This window comes from Trichomonas vaginalis, chromosome V, assembly GCF_026262505.1.
Source record: "Trichomonas vaginalis G3 chromosome V, whole genome shotgun sequence".
Taxonomy (NCBI): Eukaryota; Parabasalia; order Trichomonadida; family Trichomonadidae; genus Trichomonas; species Trichomonas vaginalis.
The window spans coordinates 787,138-806,038 of NC_067207.1; the positions used below are offsets into that span (position 1 = coordinate 787,138).

Here is an 18,901-nt window from a genome sequence, read left to right on the forward strand (position 1 = left end):
AGATATGAGATGGCGCAACGGGCTGGAGTTCTTCTGTTCCGAATAATATTTTGTTCATTTTATATTTTTTTTAATATCTAATAGAGGATATGAGGTCTGAACTGTGTGTGTCGCTTGGATATCATTCTAGTTTTCACTTTATTTTTTTGTTTTTCTTTAATTTTTCTTTCTTGATTTATTGTTGTTGTATGTCTAAATTGATTGTGTGTAAATTTTCTTCTTTTCCATTTGCTTTTTTTACTAATATTGTGAAGTTAGTATTCATTTTTAGATAGTTTATATTTTTTATATATTTTCTCAAGCCCGTATTTAGATTTTTCTTACTTTTTGGGGATTTTTTCTTTAATTATTATATATAATGAGTTTTGTAATATATACATGTGTCTAATATACTCGTTACAACTCATGTGATAAAATTAAAATAACGAAAGAGATTTCTTCTCTCCAATTTTTTTAAAATCAAAAAATGAGAATAGATTTAAATGTATATATACGATATCATGATCGAATTCTTTTTAAAGCTTTCTTTAGGTATTTTCTCACTTTTCTTTCGAATTGATCCTTAGTAAAAGATTTTCTATTTTTTTCATGTCTATTGGTTCTTTATACCTTCTGGATCTTAATTGCGATCTGAGATGTGCATATTGTTATTATTTTACAAATACGATGTTTAGAAAGTGTCTGCAACCTATATTTTTTATTCTAATTATTTTTTACAAAATTTATTATGTTGTAGTTTTTTGATGTGTTTTCCATTTTGTTTCTTGTTTAATTATTGATAACAGAGTTGTTAAATATGTTTGTAATAAGATATATTTTGTGTCGTTTTTTATTTCGATATTTTTTAATTCATAAGTTATGTAGTGATAGATTCTTGTTCAAATCTCAATCTCCTTGTGGAATTTAGAGCTTTTGAACAAAATGTGGAGAGAGGTAGAAAAAGATTATCAGGCAGGCTCGGATAAATTAGAATCGAACAAGCAGAATGAGTTTTAACGATTCATACTTCCCATCCTTTAACCTAGACTTGGTTATATCTCACAAATGATTTTTGATTTAGTTTGTCAGCATATTACAGATATTATTTAAATCATGGAGAGCCGCTATCTATGTTAATCGTTTGCTAACACATAGTCATTTTATGATAAGGAGTTTTTTTGGAGGAGAAAGCTCAAGTGTTGATTAATTTAATAATGTTGGATTAGCGTTATAACGTGTATTTCATTGCGTTGATATAATTTAGCATGGCAACAACTGTTATTCATATATGGTATGGGATTCAATGATAGTTTTTAACAATATGTGATAAGAATCTTGCATACTTTATACTCGAGATCTAAAATCTGAATCTTCCGAAATAGTGATTTGATTAGAAATATGTTGACTTAGATAAAAGAATTATGCCCGATTATATGTCGTATTGGAAGACATTAATGATCGAAAAATACGATCGTTCGACATATGGTTTTTATCATTGAATCAATTCAAAGATATGTCGAGTTACCAAGATTTCCTGGACTGATTTTGCAGATTTACATTGAAAAAGATTACAAGAAGATATTATGGGGCTCGTGGAACAGGGATCGCTAGTTTACTTATGTAACTCCAATTCCAGATTGTGGATGGGTTTATATGAAAGAAAAGACTGGTCTTAGAAAAAAAGGAGCAAGGAAAATTCTTTATGGATTATTATTTTTGCGAACCTTATGCTAATTAGATATTATTGAACTATGCTATCAATGCTTGGATATATGAGGACGTGCTTGATTAATATCATACTTTCTGTTGAAATAGTTTAGTCATTTTTTGTTAAAGTAAGTAGTTTTATTATTATACTTTTTTTTCTTATTATTGTATTCTGTAAATATTATATGTTTGTTATATTTTATATCAGAATTAGGTTAATTTTCTATGGTTTTTTTTGAGATGACTTTGTATTGTCAGTATATGGTGTATTCTGTGAGAGAATGATAATTATTAGTTTTATTTTTTGTTCCGCCATTATAACAAAATGGTTTCTATGTGTGAACTGTTACTAAGTTACACATCTTTATCAAAATTCGATAAATATTTACAAAAGAAGAAGATCAGTGTGAAAATTTTGTTCAAAATAAGTAATATTTTATTAATATAATTTAATGGTTTTCTTTGCCATATGTTCAGTTAATGTTTGTTGCAAAACTTTGTATTCCTATTTGTACTAATGTCGCATGATAAAGATTGTTATTTGTTAATACGGGTAAAAACAATATTAAATAAACGCTCAATAAACATAAAAATTTCTTTGAGTGAAGAATATATACATGTTATTATCGAATAAGCAGTTCGATGAAGAAAAAATTAAATAAGTGTTTGATTTATTGGGTAAAATATTTTGCTTAGTTCTAATAGTGATTTTTCATTTTCAACTGCAATCTCGTGTTTTGTGTGTCGCGATATATGCCGATGTGTTTGGCTTCTTTTACTTTCCTTGGACCTTTTCATGGCATTGGCGTTATTCTCTCTGTGTTACTTTGGAACTCTATTAAATTGTAGATGTTCTTTTGTGTGTTAGGGTTTCTTTCTGGTAGTGGTCTATGTCTTTTTAGCTTTGTTGTTTAGATTCCAGGATTTAGTCTCTTTGAGATAGTTTGATTCCATGTGATCCTTTCTCTTGTGCATTTACTAATAGAGCTGATTTTTGTCAAGTTCCTTGGAACATATCATAGCATCTATATGGTGATATCTTTGTATGGTTCTTGGTCATAATTATCAATTGTAAATCTTGTTCTGAATTTCACTAGTATTTGCTTAGGATGTTCATTGAACTGAATTTCGCTAATTGTGTTAAATGCTCTGACTGTTTGTGGTAATGTTTTTGTCTGTATGATTCTGCTTTTTTTTATCCGCGGTTTTAATTCTGATTTGATGTTTATTACTTGATTGAAGTGGTTTTTCTATGTTTGCTTTGTCTCATTTGCTTGTTCTTTCGTTCATTTTGTGGGTATCGCTCTTAATGCTTGTGAATGTTTTTCTCTGTTGATGTCGTAGTGATAATCTGTTGCTGTTTTTTGTAATCTCGGTGTGTCGTTTAAATGGTGTTTAAAATATTCAACCAATTGCAACAATTTATATGGCTATCAGGTTTACAGTTGGAACATATGTTGTTGAGTCTTATCAGAGAGATATTGTGATGTGAAGGCTATTGACGAGTGCTAGTTTTCTCTGAGGAATCTCAATTATTCCAGATTTTTTGTTACGTGATGATTTTCATTTTGTGTGTCGTACATTCCAATCTTGAATCTTTATATTTGCCTTTTAGTTGTCTGGACATTTTCGCTGCGGACACAATCAGTAAATGTAATGTGATTGGGATTTCATATGTAGTTTGACTTTTTGATGGTAAAGCTTGGATAAGGCATTTTTTGTGATAATTGTTTAATTGGAAGCAAAGTTTTTGTTTTATAAGATATTATACGTATCTATCAATTAAATTCTTTCAATTTAGAAAATTTGGCTGTGATGTCTTTTGTGCTTATTTTGTATAGGGAGATCTCTATTGCTGTTTGCTTCGGAATATTTCTTCCATGCATTCATAATGATTCCTTAGTGGTTTGTCATGGTACTTTTGAGGCAGACTATGATGTGATGGTTTAAATCTTACTAAACGTTGCCCAATGTTTTTACTATTTTGTACTTGATAATAGTAATATTATTCAATATAGTGCGATGATTGTTGACCTTCTAATTTTGAAATATAGAAGTCGGCAGCTATATGTTTGTCCATACTAACTCTTTGATAAGGGGTAATTGCTCATTGTTCAATAAGTAATTGTCTAATAATTGCTTATTATACTTGTGTAGCTTGAGTGCAACGCTATGTTTATGTCATATTTATTTAGGGTTTCTATTATTCGATAGTCTTAATAGCGATGGAGATTCTTTTTGATTTTAATAAGTAATTTTTTTGCGTATAAGAGTGTTTTTACATTGATTGTTCTTTTGATATGTCGAAGCTATTAAAACATTGTTGGTACATTCACTATCTATTCTAATATATATTATATGGCCTTGTAGAAACATGGTTAGCTCTCTGCCTTTATTCAGTGCTTCAAGTCTTTGGTTGTGTAGTAGGGACATAGTTATCTTTGTTGTATATTATGAGATATCTCCGATGGTATAATAGTCTTGTATGTTGGAGTAGTCAATTGTGTGATAATTGTTGTGTTATTCGATATTTCATGTAAAGGTATAGCTTGTTGATATTTTCCATATATCGGCTGATTTATGAGAAATCATACCGATGTTTTATTCTGTGTTTCTTTCAAGATATGTACTGTGCAATAGATTTACAAACTTAATTAGGTTATCGGCATCGATGATGGATCAATTCCAATTACTAGAAGGTAGAAAGAGTGTGTTCCAAGTCACTATTTGCCTGGGATTGAAATTATGATCATGGCTTCGATGGTTTCAGGGCAGATGTGTTTAGATGTGATGTATAGTTAGTGAGTGCTTCTGGGTGTGATTAGTATCTACAATATGTACTAATGAGTTTTTATTATTGTGTCCAGAAATGGTGGCTTGGTGTTGGGTTTTAGGGGATTGAGGGAATTTGCTTGATATATGTTGGATTGTCGATAGCTCGTAAATTATTGAAGCGGGCTTTGCTGTGTTCTTGATTGAGTGGTAATTTGTTTCGTCAGATGGGTTTTAGTCGATGTGGAAACTCTGTAGGATTGATTGGTGAATAGTTTTTTGCAGTCTGTGATTTCTCGGTATAGAGATGCGCATGTTGGAGATTGGGGTCTTGAGATGTCTCAGAGCAGAAGGATCTGAGTAGTGCATAGGCCGTGAGATGTCAGTAATGGTCGTGATGTAGTATTACGAGTCAACGAGACTTTGTAAACTAAATTGTGGACAAGATGGAAGCTTTTGCGTGTGCTCAAGAGACATATTCTCGATGCTTGTGTCAGTTCATTTGATATTAATTTTGTGCTTTAGGTTGCACTAAGGTTTGGGTTATTTAAGTGGCGCACGGTTAGATGTGACGTTTGTACTCACCGGGGTTTTAACGTGTTGAGATGTCGAGACTTCTTTTGCCATATGCTGAAGGGTTTTGTTTTTTGTGAGAGTTATTTAAGCTGTAGATTGTGAAAAATCATACTCTCTCGTTTGAATAGAGTGTTACTGGTTGTTTGAGAGAAGATTGGTGTGCTGTTTCTTCACCGGAAATCAGATCTTCGAGAAAGAAATAGTTCATATCATTGCAAATGCAAAAATTTATGTCATAAAGGCACTATCGGTGAGAAATTTTGATCGTGATGTCGGCCTCGCTTGTGTTTCAAATATGTTCTGGATATGTTGATGATAGCTCCTAAGAAAAAGACGTGTAGGGAGACTTTGCCATCGATTGTGATTATGTGTTCGTAAAGATATTAGCATCTCTAAATGATTTCAATGTGTGAACTGCACGATAGATGATTTTCGACTTTGCGTGGGCTGTGTGTGGGTTATGAGGGTTGTTTTAAATCTATTGACTTGACAGAGTACTGAACATGGTAGATCAATCTTGTGGCGAGTGATCTGTACAGTAAAGAGCGGAAGAGATAACGTAAGAAGCAGTTTCCAACTTGTACTGAAATTTAGCCGGTTAAAGAAGTGATGAAGAAGGCCTGGGATAAGAGTATCAACAAAAACGAAAGAAGTAGATCGAGGCTAATTTAATTCGGAATTTCGTACTACAAGAGTTATCTTACACACTATAAGTGATCGTTTAGCTTAGCAATGGCCAGGTTGTTTGATTTTAATGAAGAGCCAAGTTCCTCTCGGATCGTGCCTAATGAGGACGACCGTCGAGGAACTTGGCTCTGAGGAGATGAATTGTGAGCTCTGGCCTCGATGAAGGCCAGAGTTTTGAATGGAATGTTTTGATGGGATGAGCCAATGCTCAGTAAGCTCGTCCCATCAAAACATTCGATTAAAAATTGAATTAAAAATTATCGTAATCACTGAAAAATTACAACAATATTTTTGAATAATATTATTATATAATAAGAATTGAATAAATTTCTCACAAAATTAAATAAAAATTTCCAAAAAATATTAGAAAATTTTAAAAATTATTGAAAAAATAACAAATTTGATAAGAAAATTAAGGATTAGAGAAATTTAAGAAATATAGAAAATGGTTATTTATTATTGTAATGGGAAATTGAGGATATTTGAGGAGTTTTATACAGAATGTGATCTTTATAATTAAAAGAAATGAAGATATTCAAGAAAGGAGTTTACAAATGCAGGGTAAAGGAACAATACTCTGCATTTGTAAACTCCTTTCTTGAATTGAAATTCAATGAATCACATTCAAGTGAAAAAGTGCAAGCTATTCGAGAAAGGAGTTTACAAATGCAGGGTAAAGGAACAATACTCTGCATTTGTAAACTCCTTTCTTGAATTGAAATTCAATGAATCACATTCAAGTGAAAAAGTGCAAGCTATTCGAGAAAGGAGTTTACAAATGCAGGGTAAAGGAACAATACTCTGCATTTGTAAACTCCTTTCTTGAATTGAAATTCAATGAATCACATTCAAGTGAAAAAGTGCAAGCTATTCGAGAAAGGAGTTTACAAATGCAGGGTAAAGGAACAATACTCTGCATTTGTAAACTCCTTTCTTGAATTGAAATTCAATGAATCACATTCAAGTGAAAAAGTGCAAGCTATTCGAGAAAGGAGTTTACAAATGCAGGGTAAAGGAACAATACTCTGCATTTGTAAACTCCTTTCTTGAATTAAAATTCAATGAATCACATTCAAGTGAAAAAGTGCGAGTTTTCCTAATTTACACATATAAATGCAATATAATAGCAATATCCCACTAAGCACAAATGTAATCTCAATCAAAACACATTATCTTCATAAATGTTAACAAATTTTTCTATTCACACATGTCTAATCATAAATAATTAAGTCTATTCATCATTTATCGTCTAATCAAATATAATTTACATTCTCATTGATAATTGTTATATAAAAATAACATAGATTATATTTCAAATGAGACTCTTAGAGCTTTTCTTATTTTAACATTGTAATAATATAGAATAGCATATAGATATATATGTAATAACGTATATATATGCTTATTTCTCTCATGTTTCGAAATGCAATGTGATATTGCACTCACTTTTTATAGAAATCTACCATACTCATAGGAATGATGACATATACATTTGTCTATCTATCTACGTTGTAAAAACCTTCATTAGCCCTAAGCTCAAAGTTTTTCTCATTCATTGCTTTAAATTGACCAAAAAATTGAATACTTGCTTTAAATTGACCATTCAATTTAAAGTTCGTCCCTTTGTATTTTGGATTTTGGAGGTTCTTGTTGTTATTTCTACAAATTAGATCCTTATTAAAATTGTTAATTTTTCGATCATTAGCGATGTCACAGTTTAAATTGGAAATTCTTTTTCTTTGGATAGTTCACACCCGTAAAAATATTTTTACGACTTTATTATGCGACAAAATACAGACAAATCTTGCAGTGATGAACTTTATGATACAGAACAAAGAGAAGAATAATATTCATTACTAGATGATTAAACCTAATCAATCTTCGGCATATTTAAATGCACATATTAAATTTGAAAAATGCAAAAAAGTCCAGCTGGGATCAATATTTTGGTAGTAAAGATAAATGTGACTATATACAAAATGGGACCGTATTATTTGATAATAGCAGTATCAATAATTATTATGTTTTACTTTGTTTCTATAAAGAATGCAAAGAAACTGGCGCAATTTGCATTCAAAGAACTAATAAAGTGTGTACATTACTTGAAGAAACAGTATTTACCAATTGTAGTTCCACCACAGAATATGGTGGAGGGTCTGTTTATTATAACTGCCAAGCAGATGGAGAGTTCGTCCAACATCGAACATGTTATTATGCGTCAATAGCAGAGCAAGCTATGGCATTTGCTCAAGCTGCTAAGCAATACCTTTCTAATAAAAACTATGCAATTGAAGTTTCTGTTCTTAAATGTGGAGAAAATGAAGAAAAAGGAAGTTACACATTTGGTATTTCTTTTGGCGATATATGTTTTGATAATAACAACATCACAAACAACAAATGTATTCATCAATAACTATTGGACTTTTAGGAAATTCGGGTACATATAATTTTTCAACATTTAGAGAAAACGCTCAAATTGAAAGTTTTTCGCTTTTATTTTCCTCTTCAGATTATTCATTAACTCATACAGTTTCGTATTGTAATATTATTGGAAATAAATGTGGAGCAGATAAAAACCAAGTTCTATTTATTGTATATCCAAAACTAATTTAGATCACTGCATATTTTTAAATAACACTGCAAAATACATGTTTGGGCAAGATATAGATGGTTATAATTCGACTATTTCAGATTCATATGTTGACTCTAATTCAACCACAGGATCAGGAACTGTTATATTTAAGAATATAAAAGAAGGTTACGATTTTAATACGTTTACTCATATATTTAATGAAAACTGCTCAATAGTTTCTCATAGAATAATCTCCCTTAAATCGATTTTTCTTTCAAAGTTTGCAAAAACTGCAACTGCAGGATTATTTTCACGCAAAGTATAGATATAAATGGCAGTATTATGTCGACAAAAGTCGTTATTCTGTTCAACGGCAAAACAAATTATTTAAGCTGTTAAATCTTTTCTTTTTTATAAAAACTTTGCTTTTAATTTTTCAATTTTTAAATGAGGAGAAAACAAACCAAAAGGAAGCAATACATTTCTAATTGGATATTGTGAAATACTAATTAAGAAAAAATAACATCGCAAGCAATAAATGCATAGAAATTTCATTGTATCTGGATTTGCAGGATTTAAAAATAGGCGTTTATTAGTTTTGAGAGTGTATGAAATTTTTTTAACTTCAAATGAATTCTTAATATTAAATAAAGTAAATCAAACAATTTATAAAATAACAAATAAAAAAAAACAATATAGAAATAGAAATAATTAAGCACGAAGTTCGGAGACAGTTGGTAAGAAAGGTTTGAGTGCTTGTCGTGATGGATTCCATCCTTTAGGTAAAACTTTCGAAGGACGAGAATTTGTTACTTTCGGAATTACGATTGCTTTGTTTATCTTGTTCCCTTCGATTGCAGAGATAGATTGTGCTGTTGAAGGAACTGAACTGACTGGGAATCCACCGCCAATGAACTTGGCTGTGTTTCCTGCTATTTCTTCTGTTTTTGACTGTGTTGATGACCTCATCTCGTGGACTTTCTTCTTCTCCATGAAATATGATGATTTAGTGTAATTGAGTTCACCACGAACTTCTTCAACACTCTTCTTAAGTTCATCGATGTTACTTGAGCGATCAAACAGCTCTGTTTCGATCTCTTGAAGTTGTTTCGTCTTCATTTCGAGCTGTTCTTCAAGAATTCTAATTTCTTCATCACCGTCATCTTTCGTTTGACTTCCAACTTTCCTTTGTTCGCGAACAAGAAGTTTACGACGTTCTTCACGAAGAACTTTAAGTTTGTCGATTCGATAAAGACGTTCCATAAGTTTGTTTCGGAGTTCTTGTGTCATCTTGAGGAGATTAAGAAGTTCTGGATTCGATGCTTCTAAGAAACGCCATCTGTGGATATTCATCGGCGTTTCAAGTTCATCTTCAAGAGCACGAACACGACCTTGTTGGAAAAGGATTCCTTTCTCAAGATTTCGACATTCCGTTCGTAAATAAACGGAATGTTTCGATTTGTCCATCAATTTCTTCTGTTTTTCAACTTCGGACAACAATGTTTTCTTCAATTCGTCGACTTCATGGCATTTCTGTGTGTATGTTGCTGATTCTGATTTAAGACGGCCTTCAATAAGAACAATCTTCTCTTTTAATAGATCTAATGAATAAATTCTGTCATGAATCTGCTTTTGATAAAATAAGTTATATGTTGAATGCAATTGATTCAATATATTCGAACTCATCAACACTTTCATGAATATAAGAAAAATATGGAAAAAATTTAGCAAACCTATTGAAAATATTATTATTTGAATGATACACAATTTAATTGGGACAATGTCACGCCCGTAAAATATTTTTGCCATAATAATGTTAAAAAATGAACAAAAATCAGAACAAAGGGGAAGGCTACACTTTGACTATCTCAGATTCATATGTTGATTCAAATTCAACAAATGGACTTGTTATATTTAATAATCTAACAATAAACTCATTTTTTAACACTTTTAATCATTTATTTAATGAAAATTGTTCAATAAATTCTGGAAAAATTATCACTTATAATTTTTCATATCTTTCTACATTTGTAAAAACTGCTTCTGCAGGATTAGTTCCATCAAAAAAGTAAAAAAATACGCCATCATTAATTAATATCTTAAGATATTTTTAATGATATGTTTGCATTTGATTCAGATACTTAAATAAAAAGAAAATTTTTGTCAGTGAACAATTAAATTGCAAGTCAATAAGAATACCCTATACATTTTTAAGAGAATGCAATATCCGTCTCCAAAGCTTTTCCATTTCTCAATCTTCATGGAGAAATTGAATTAGTCTGTCTTCCCCACATATTCAAAATTGATTAGTTTCTCCTCTTCTCCTTGGAGAAAATCGAAATGAGCTCATTGGGTGCTTTGACCAAATTTAAAAATTTACCAAATATTGTGTTTTGTCAAGTAATAAACTGACATTTTAAATAGATAAATGTAAAAAATAGTGTATAGTTTTTCATTTTGGAGAAGTTTGTATTTTGGGACGAACTTTAAATTGAACGGTCAATTTAAAGCAAGTATTCAATTTTTTGGTCAATTTAAAGCAATCTTATATGTAGTTTGTTTTAAAGGCTTGATCAATAGCATATGATCAGTACTCGTTGAGTATGTTATGATGTTAAGAGATAATGGATAGTACACTTTAATATTGAAATTGAATTTGGATTATTATGCAATATTCTATAATATATATTATGATGATCATAAGAATGTGTTGTATGTGATGACACTTAAGTATCATTGATATTTTTTAATTATTGAAAAAGTTAGTAAATAATATTTCTTAATGTGGTGTTCTATTCCGTGAATTCAATAATCACTGTTTTAGAATTTATAAGTATAAGCTGAAAATGATAAGCTTAGAATGACAAGCTGATGATGCCGGGATAAAAAATAATAATCTGTCAAAATGGTTATTTTAATAATAAATAATATAAGAAGGTTAGGAAATGGACTTTGACCTTGAGAAAAAGCCCATCTTCTAACTTTCAGACGAATTTTGGTTAACATTGCGAGTGTCTGCTGCAAATCTCTGCTGAAGCAGCAGGCACTCGCAATTGTAGGCCATGGCAATTGTATTTATAGTGTTAGAATACAATTGCCATGACTTTTGTGTAATCATTTGATCTTCCTGGAAGGAGTTGCAATGGAAGCCAAACTCCACTCCATCCAGTATCAGAAAGCCAGGAAGGAAGTCTTAACCTTGAGAAAGGGCTTCCTTCTAGGCTTTCTGTGTTACATTGGATCATAATCTGTAGAGAAGGGAGTATTTGCAGATTCTGGCCTCTTATAAGGCCAGATCTTCGTATTTCATGCTTCCCAGGGCCGGATTTCTCTCCTGCCGCCATAGATCAGGACGGCATTTGAGAAAGCCGGCCCTGAGTAATGTAAGCGAGGCTCTGGCCTCTACTGAGGCCAGAGACTGTGATATTACGTCTTTCAGGGCCGAGTTTCTGCGAGAATGTCTATCATGTGGATGATCATCGCAAAACTCGGCCCTGAGGATGAATTTTGCAGGCTCTGGCCTCAGTAGGAGCCAGGGCTTGGTATTGTAGGATTCCCATGGCCGGTTTTCGCTCCTGCCGCCTGGGATAAGGGCGGCATTTGAGAAAGCCGGCCCTATGGATTTAAAGCGAAGCCCTGGCCTTTGCTATGGTCAGGGCCTGTGTATTTCTTTCTTTCAGGGCCGAAATGAGAGGAGATCGTCAATGATGTGGACGATCTCCCTCAAAATCGGCCCTGAGGATTGCATTTGTAGGCTCTGGCCTTTGCTAGGGTCAGAGCTTCGTTTGGTAAGTATCCCAAGGCCGGATTCCGCTCCTGCCGCCCGGGATAAGGGCTGCATTTGAGAAAGCCGGCCCTGGGTATTTAAAACGAAGCCCTGGTCTTTGCTGGGGCCAGAGCATGTATCTGTATGTCTTTCAGGGCCGAGTTCTTGCGAGACTGTCGACATGATCGACGATCATCGCAAAACTCGGCCCTGAGGATTGTTTTTGAAAGCCCTGGCCACTGCTAAGGCCAGAGCTTCGTATGGGCACTCTCTCGGAGCTGGATTCCTCTCCGGCCGCCCTGAATCAGGGCGGTCTTTGAGGAAACCGGCCCGAGGATGGTTTGCGAAGCTCTGGCCTTAGCAATGGCCAGAGCTTGTGATTTTAATGAAGAGCCAAGTTCCTCTCGGATCGTGCCTAATGAGGACGACCGTCGAGGAACTTGGCTCTGAGGAGATGAATTGTGAGCTCTGGCCTCGATGAAGGCCAGAGTTTTGAATGGAATGTTTTGATGGGATGAGCCAATGCTCAGTAAGCTCGTCCCATCAAAACATTCGATTAAAAATTGAATTAAAAATTATCGTAATCACTGAAAAATTACAACAATATTTTTGAATAATATTATTATATAATAAGAATTGAATAAATTTCTCACAAAATTAAATAAAAATTTCCAAAAAATATTAGAAAATTTTAAAAATTATTGAAAAAATAACAAATTTGATAAGAAAATTAAGGATTAGAGAAATTTAAGAAATATAGAAAATGGTTATTTATTATTGTAATGGGAAATTGAGGATATTTGAGGAGTTTTATACAGAATGTGATCTTTATAATTAAAAGAAATGAAGATATTCAAGAAAGGAGTTTACAAATGCAGGGTAAAGGAACAATACTCTGCATTTGTAAACTCCTTTCTTGAATTGAAATTCAATGAATCACATTCAAGTGAAAAAGTGCAAGCTATTCGAGAAAGGAGTTTACAAATGCAGGGTAAAGGAACAATACTCTGCATTTGTAAACTCCTTTCTTGAATTGAAATTCAATGAATCACATTCAAGTGAAAAAGTGCAAGCTATTCGAGAAAGGAGTTTACAAATGCAGGGTAAAGGAACAATACTCTGCATTTGTAAACTCCTTTCTTGAATTGAAATTCAATGAATCACATTCAAGTGAAAAAGTGCAAGCTATTCGAGAAAGGAGTTTACAAATGCAGGGTAAAGGAACAATACTCTGCATTTGTAAACTCCTTTCTTGAATTGAAATTCAATGAATCACATTCAAGTGAAAAAGTGCAAGCTATTCGAGAAAGGAGTTTACAAATGCAGGGTAAAGGAACAATACTCTGCATTTGTAAACTCCTTTCTTGAATTAAAATTCAATGAATCACATTCAAGTGAAAAAGTGCGAGTTTTCCTAATTTACACATATAAATGCAATATAATAGCAATATCCCACTAAGCACAAATGTAATCTCAATCAAAACACATTATCTTCATAAATGTTAACAAATTTTTCTATTCACACATGTCTAATCATAAATAATTAAGTCTATTCATCATTTATCGTCTAATCAAATATAATTTACATTCTCATTGATAATTGTTATATAAAAATAACATAGATTATATTTCAAATGAGACTCTTAGAGCTTTTCTTATTTTAACATTGTAATAATATAGAATAGCATATAGATATATATGTAATAACGTATATATATGCTTATTTCTCTCATGTTTCGAAATGCAATGTGATATTGCACTCACTTTTTATAGAAATCTACCATACTCATAGGAATGATGACATATACATTTGTCTATCTATCTACGTTGTAAAAACCTTCATTAGCCCTAAGCTCAAAGTTTTTCTCATTCATTGCTTTAAATTGACCAAAAAATTGAATACTTGCTTTAAATTGACCATTCAATTTAAAGTTCGTCCCTTTGTATTTTGGATTTTGGAGGTTCTTGTTGTTATTTCTACAAATTAGATCCTTATTAAAATTGTTAATTTTTCGATCATTAGCGATGTCACAGTTTAAATTGGAAATTCTTTTTCTTTGGATAGTTCACACCCGTAAAAATATTTTTACGACTTTATTATGCGACAAAATACAGACAAATCTTGCAGTGATGAACTTTATGATACAGAACAAAGAGAAGAATAATATTCATTACTAGATGATTAAACCTAATCAATCTTCGGCATATTTAAATGCACATATTAAATTTGAAAAATGCAAAAAAGTCCAGCTGGGATCAATATTTTGGTAGTAAAGATAAATGTGACTATATACAAAATGGGACCGTATTATTTGATAATAGCAGTATCAATAATTATTATGTTTTACTTTGTTTCTATAAAGAATGCAAAGAAACTGGCGCAATTTGCATTCAAAGAACTAATAAAGTGTGTACATTACTTGAAGAAACAGTATTTACCAATTGTAGTTCCACCACAGAATATGGTGGAGGGTCTGTTTATTATAACTGCCAAGCAGATGGAGAGTTCGTCCAACATCGAACATGTTATTATGCGTCAATAGCAGAGCAAGCTATGGCATTTGCTCAAGCTGCTAAGCAATACCTTTCTAATAAAAACTATGCAATTGAAGTTTCTGTTCTTAAATGTGGAGAAAATGAAGAAAAAGGAAGTTACACATTTGGTATTTCTTTTGGCGATATATGTTTTGATAATAACAACATCACAAACAACAAATGTATTCATCAATAACTATTGGACTTTTAGGAAATTCGGGTACATATAATTTTTCAACATTTAGAGAAAACGCTCAAATTGAAAGTTTTTCGCTTTTATTTTCCTCTTCAGATTATTCATTAACTCATACAGTTTCGTATTGTAATATTATTGGAAATAAATGTGGAGCAGATAAAAACCAAGTTCTATTTTATTGTATATCCAAAACTAATTTAGATCACTGCATATTTTTAAATAACACTGCAAAATACATGTTTGGGCAAGATATAGATGGTTATAATTCGACTATTTCAGATTCATATGTTGACTCTAATTCAACCACAGGATCAGGAACTGTTATATTTAAGAATATAAAAGAAGGTTACGATTTTAATACGTTTACTCATATATTTAATGAAAACTGCTCAATAGTTTCTCATAGAATAATCTCCCTTAAATCGATTTTTCTTTCAAAGTTTGCAAAAACTGCAACTGCAGGATTATTTTCACGCAAAGTATAGATATAAATGGCAGTATTATGTCGACAAAAGTCGTTATTCTGTTCAACGGCAAAACAAATTATTTAAGCTGTTAAATCTTTTCTTTTTTATAAAAACTTTGCTTTTAATTTTTTCAATTTTTAAATGAGGAGAAAACAAACCAAAAGGAAGCAATACATTTCTAATTGGATATTGTGAAATACTAATTAAGAAAAATAACATCGCAAGCAATAAATGCATAGAAATTTCATTGTATCTGGATTTGCAGGATTTAAAAATAGGCGTTTATTAGTTTTGAGAGTGTATGAAATTTTTTTAACTTCAAATGAATTCTTAATATTAAATAAAGTAAATCAAACAATTTATAAAATAACAAATAAAAAAAACAATATAGAAATAGAAATAATTAAGCACGAAGTTCGGAGACAGTTGGTAAGAAAGGTTTGAGTGCTTGTCGTGATGGATTCCATCCTTTAGGTAAAACTTTCGAAGGACGAGAATTTGTTACTTTCGGAATTACGATTGCTTTGTTTATCTTGTTCCCTTCGATTGCAGAGATAGATTGTGCTGTTGAAGGAACTGAACTGACTGGGAATCCACCGCCAATGAACTTGGCTGTGTTTCCTGCTATTTCTTCTGTTTTTGACTGTGTTGATGACCTCATCTCGTGGACTTTCTTCTTCTCCATGAAATATGATGATTTAGTGTAATTGAGTTCACCACGAACTTCTTCAACACTCTTCTTAAGTTCATCGATGTTACTTGAGCGATCAAACAGCTCTGTTTCGATCTCTTGAAGTTGTTTCGTCTTCATTTCGAGCTGTTCTTCAAGAATTCTAATTTCTTCATCACCGTCATCTTTCGTTTGACTTCCAACTTTCCTTTGTTCGCGAACAAGAAGTTTACGACGTTCTTCACGAAGAACTTTAAGTTTGTCGATTCGATAAAGACGTTCCATAAGTTTGTTTCGGAGTTCTTGTGTCATCTTGAGGAGATTAAGAAGTTCTGGATTCGATGCTTCTAAGAAACGCCATCTGTGGATATTCATCGGCGTTTCAAGTTCATCTTCAAGAGCACGAACACGACCTTGTTGGAAAAGGATTCCTTTCTCAAGATTTCGACATTCCGTTCGTAAATAAACGGAATGTTTCGATTTGTCCATCAATTTCTTCTGTTTTTCAACTTCGGACAACAATGTTTTCTTCAATTCGTCGACTTCATGGCATTTCTGTGTGTATGTTGCTGATTCTGATTTAAGACGGCCTTCAATAAGAACAATCTTCTCTTTTAATAGATCTAATGAATAAATTCTGTCATGAATCTGCTTTTGATAAAATAAGTTATATGTTGAATGCAATTGATTCAATATATTCGAACTCATCAACACTTTCATGAATATAAGAAAAATATGGAAAAAATTTAGCAAACCTATTGAAAATATTATTATTTGAATGATACACAATTTAATTGGGACAATGTCACGCCCGTAAAATATTTTTGCCATAATAATGTTAAAAAATGAACAAAAATCAGAACAAAGGGGAAGGCTACACTTTGACTATCTCAGATTCATATGTTGATTCAAATTCAACAAATGGACTTGTTATATTTAATAATCTAACAATAAACTCATTTTTTAACACTTTTAATCATTTATTTAATGAAAATTGTTCAATAAATTCTGGAAAAATTATCACTTATAATTTTTCATATCTTTCTACATTTGTAAAAACTGCTTCTGCAGGATTAGTTCCATCAAAAAAGTAAAAAAATACGCCATCATTAATTAATATCTTAAGATATTTTTAATGATATGTTTGCATTTGATTCAGATACTTAAATAAAAAGAAAATTTTTGTCAGTGAACAATTAAATTGCAAGTCAATAAGAATACCCTATACATTTTTAAGAGAATGCAATATCCGTCTCCAAAGCTTTTCCATTTCTCAATCTTCATGGAGAAATTGAATTAGTCTGTCTTCCCCACATATTCAAAATTGATTAGTTTCTCCTCTTCTCCTTGGAGAAAATCGAAATGAGCTCATTGGGTGCTTTGACCAAATTTAAAAATTTACCAAATATTGTGTTTTGTCAAGTAATAAACTGACATTTTAAATAGATAAATGTAAAAAATAGTGTATAGTTTTTCATTTTGGAGAAGTTTGTATTTTGGGACGAACTTTAAATTGAACGGTCAATTTAAAGCAAGTATTCAATTTTTTGGTCAATTTAAAGCAATCTTATATGTAGTTTGTTTTAAAGGCTTGATCAATAGCATATGATCAGTACTCGTTGAGTATGTTATGATGTTAAGAGATAATGGATAGTACACTTTAATATTGAAATTGAATTTGGATTATTATGCAATATTCTATAATATATATTATGATGATCATAAGAATGTGTTGTATGTGATGACACTTAAGTATCATTGATATTTTTTAATTATTGAAAAAGTTAGTAAATAATATTTCTTAATGTGGTGTTCTATTCCGTGAATTCAATAATCACTGTTTTAGAATTTATAAGTATAAGCTGAAAATGATAAGCTTAGAATGACAAGCTGATGATGCCGGGATAAAAAATAATAATCTGTCAAAATGGTTATTTTAATAATAAATAATATAAGAAGGTTAGGAAATGGACTTTGACCTTGAGAAAAAGCCCATCTTCTAACTTTCAGACGAATTTTGGTTAACATTGCGAGTGTCTGCTGCAAATCTCTGCTGAAGCAGCAGGCACTCGCAATTGTAGGCCATGGCAATTGTATTTATAGTGTTAGAATACAATTGCCATGACTTTTGTGTAATCATTTGATCTTCCTGGAAGGAGTTGCAATGGAAGCCAAACTCCACTCCATCCAGTATCAGAAAGCCAGGAAGGAAGTCTTAACCTTGAGAAAGGGCTTCCTTCTAGGCTTTCTGTGTTACATTGGATCATAATCTGTAGAGAAGGGAGTATTTGCAGATTCTGGCCTCTTATAAGGCCAGATCTTCGTATTTCATGCTTCCCAGGGCCGGATTTCTCTCCTGCCGCCATAGATCAGGACGGCATTTGAGAAAGCCGGCCCTGAGTAATGTAAGCGAGGCTCTGGCCTCTACTGAGGCCAGAGACTGTGATATTACGTCTTTCAGGGCCGAGTTTCTGCGAGAATGTCTATCATGTGGATGATCATCGCAAAACTCGGCCCTGAGGATGAATTTTGCAGGCTCTGGCCTCAGTAGGAGCCAGGGCTTGGTATTGTAGGATTCCCATGGCCGGTTTTCGCTCCTGCCGCCTGGGATAAGGGCGGCATTTGAGAAAGCCGGCCCTATGGATTTAAAGCGAAGCCCTGGCCTTTGCTATGGTCAGGGCCTGTGTATTTCTTTCTTTCAGGGCCGAAATGAGAGGAGATCGTCAATGATGTGGACGATCTCCCTCAAAATCGGCCCTGAGGATTGCATTTGTAGGCTCTGGCCTTTGCTAGGGTCAGAGCTTCGTTTGGTAAGTATCCCAAGGCCGGATTCCGCTCCTGCCGCCCGGGATAAGGGCTGCATTTGAGAAAGCCGGCCCTGGGTATTTAAAACGAAGCCCTGGTCTTTGCTGGGGCCAGAGCATGTATCTGTATGTCTTTCAGGGCCGAGTTCTTGCGAGACTGTCGACATGAT

At 32.5% G+C, this 18,901-nt stretch overlaps 2 protein-coding genes across 2 annotated transcripts; both read right to left on the bottom strand.

Annotated features, from left to right (window-relative positions):
- Positions 1-9,004: 9,004 nt before the first annotated feature.
- On the bottom strand, positions 9,005-9,991 carry TVAGG3_0257650 (cilia- and flagella-associated protein 58-related family; the record flags this gene model as incomplete). The annotated part of the gene is made up of 1 exon (XM_051228281.1): positions 9,005-9,991. One exon carries the CDS (start codon positions 9,989-9,991, stop codon positions 9,005-9,007), a length of 987 nt encoding a protein of 328 aa, XP_051098011.1.
- A 5,669-nt stretch (positions 9,992-15,660) lies between these two features.
- Positions 15,661-16,647, bottom strand: TVAGG3_0257660 (cilia- and flagella-associated protein 58-related family; the record flags this gene model as incomplete). The annotated part of the gene is made up of 1 exon (XM_051228282.1): positions 15,661-16,647. One exon carries the CDS (start codon positions 16,645-16,647, stop codon positions 15,661-15,663), a length of 987 nt encoding a protein of 328 aa, XP_051098012.1.
- Positions 16,648-18,901: the final 2,254 nt, after the last annotated feature.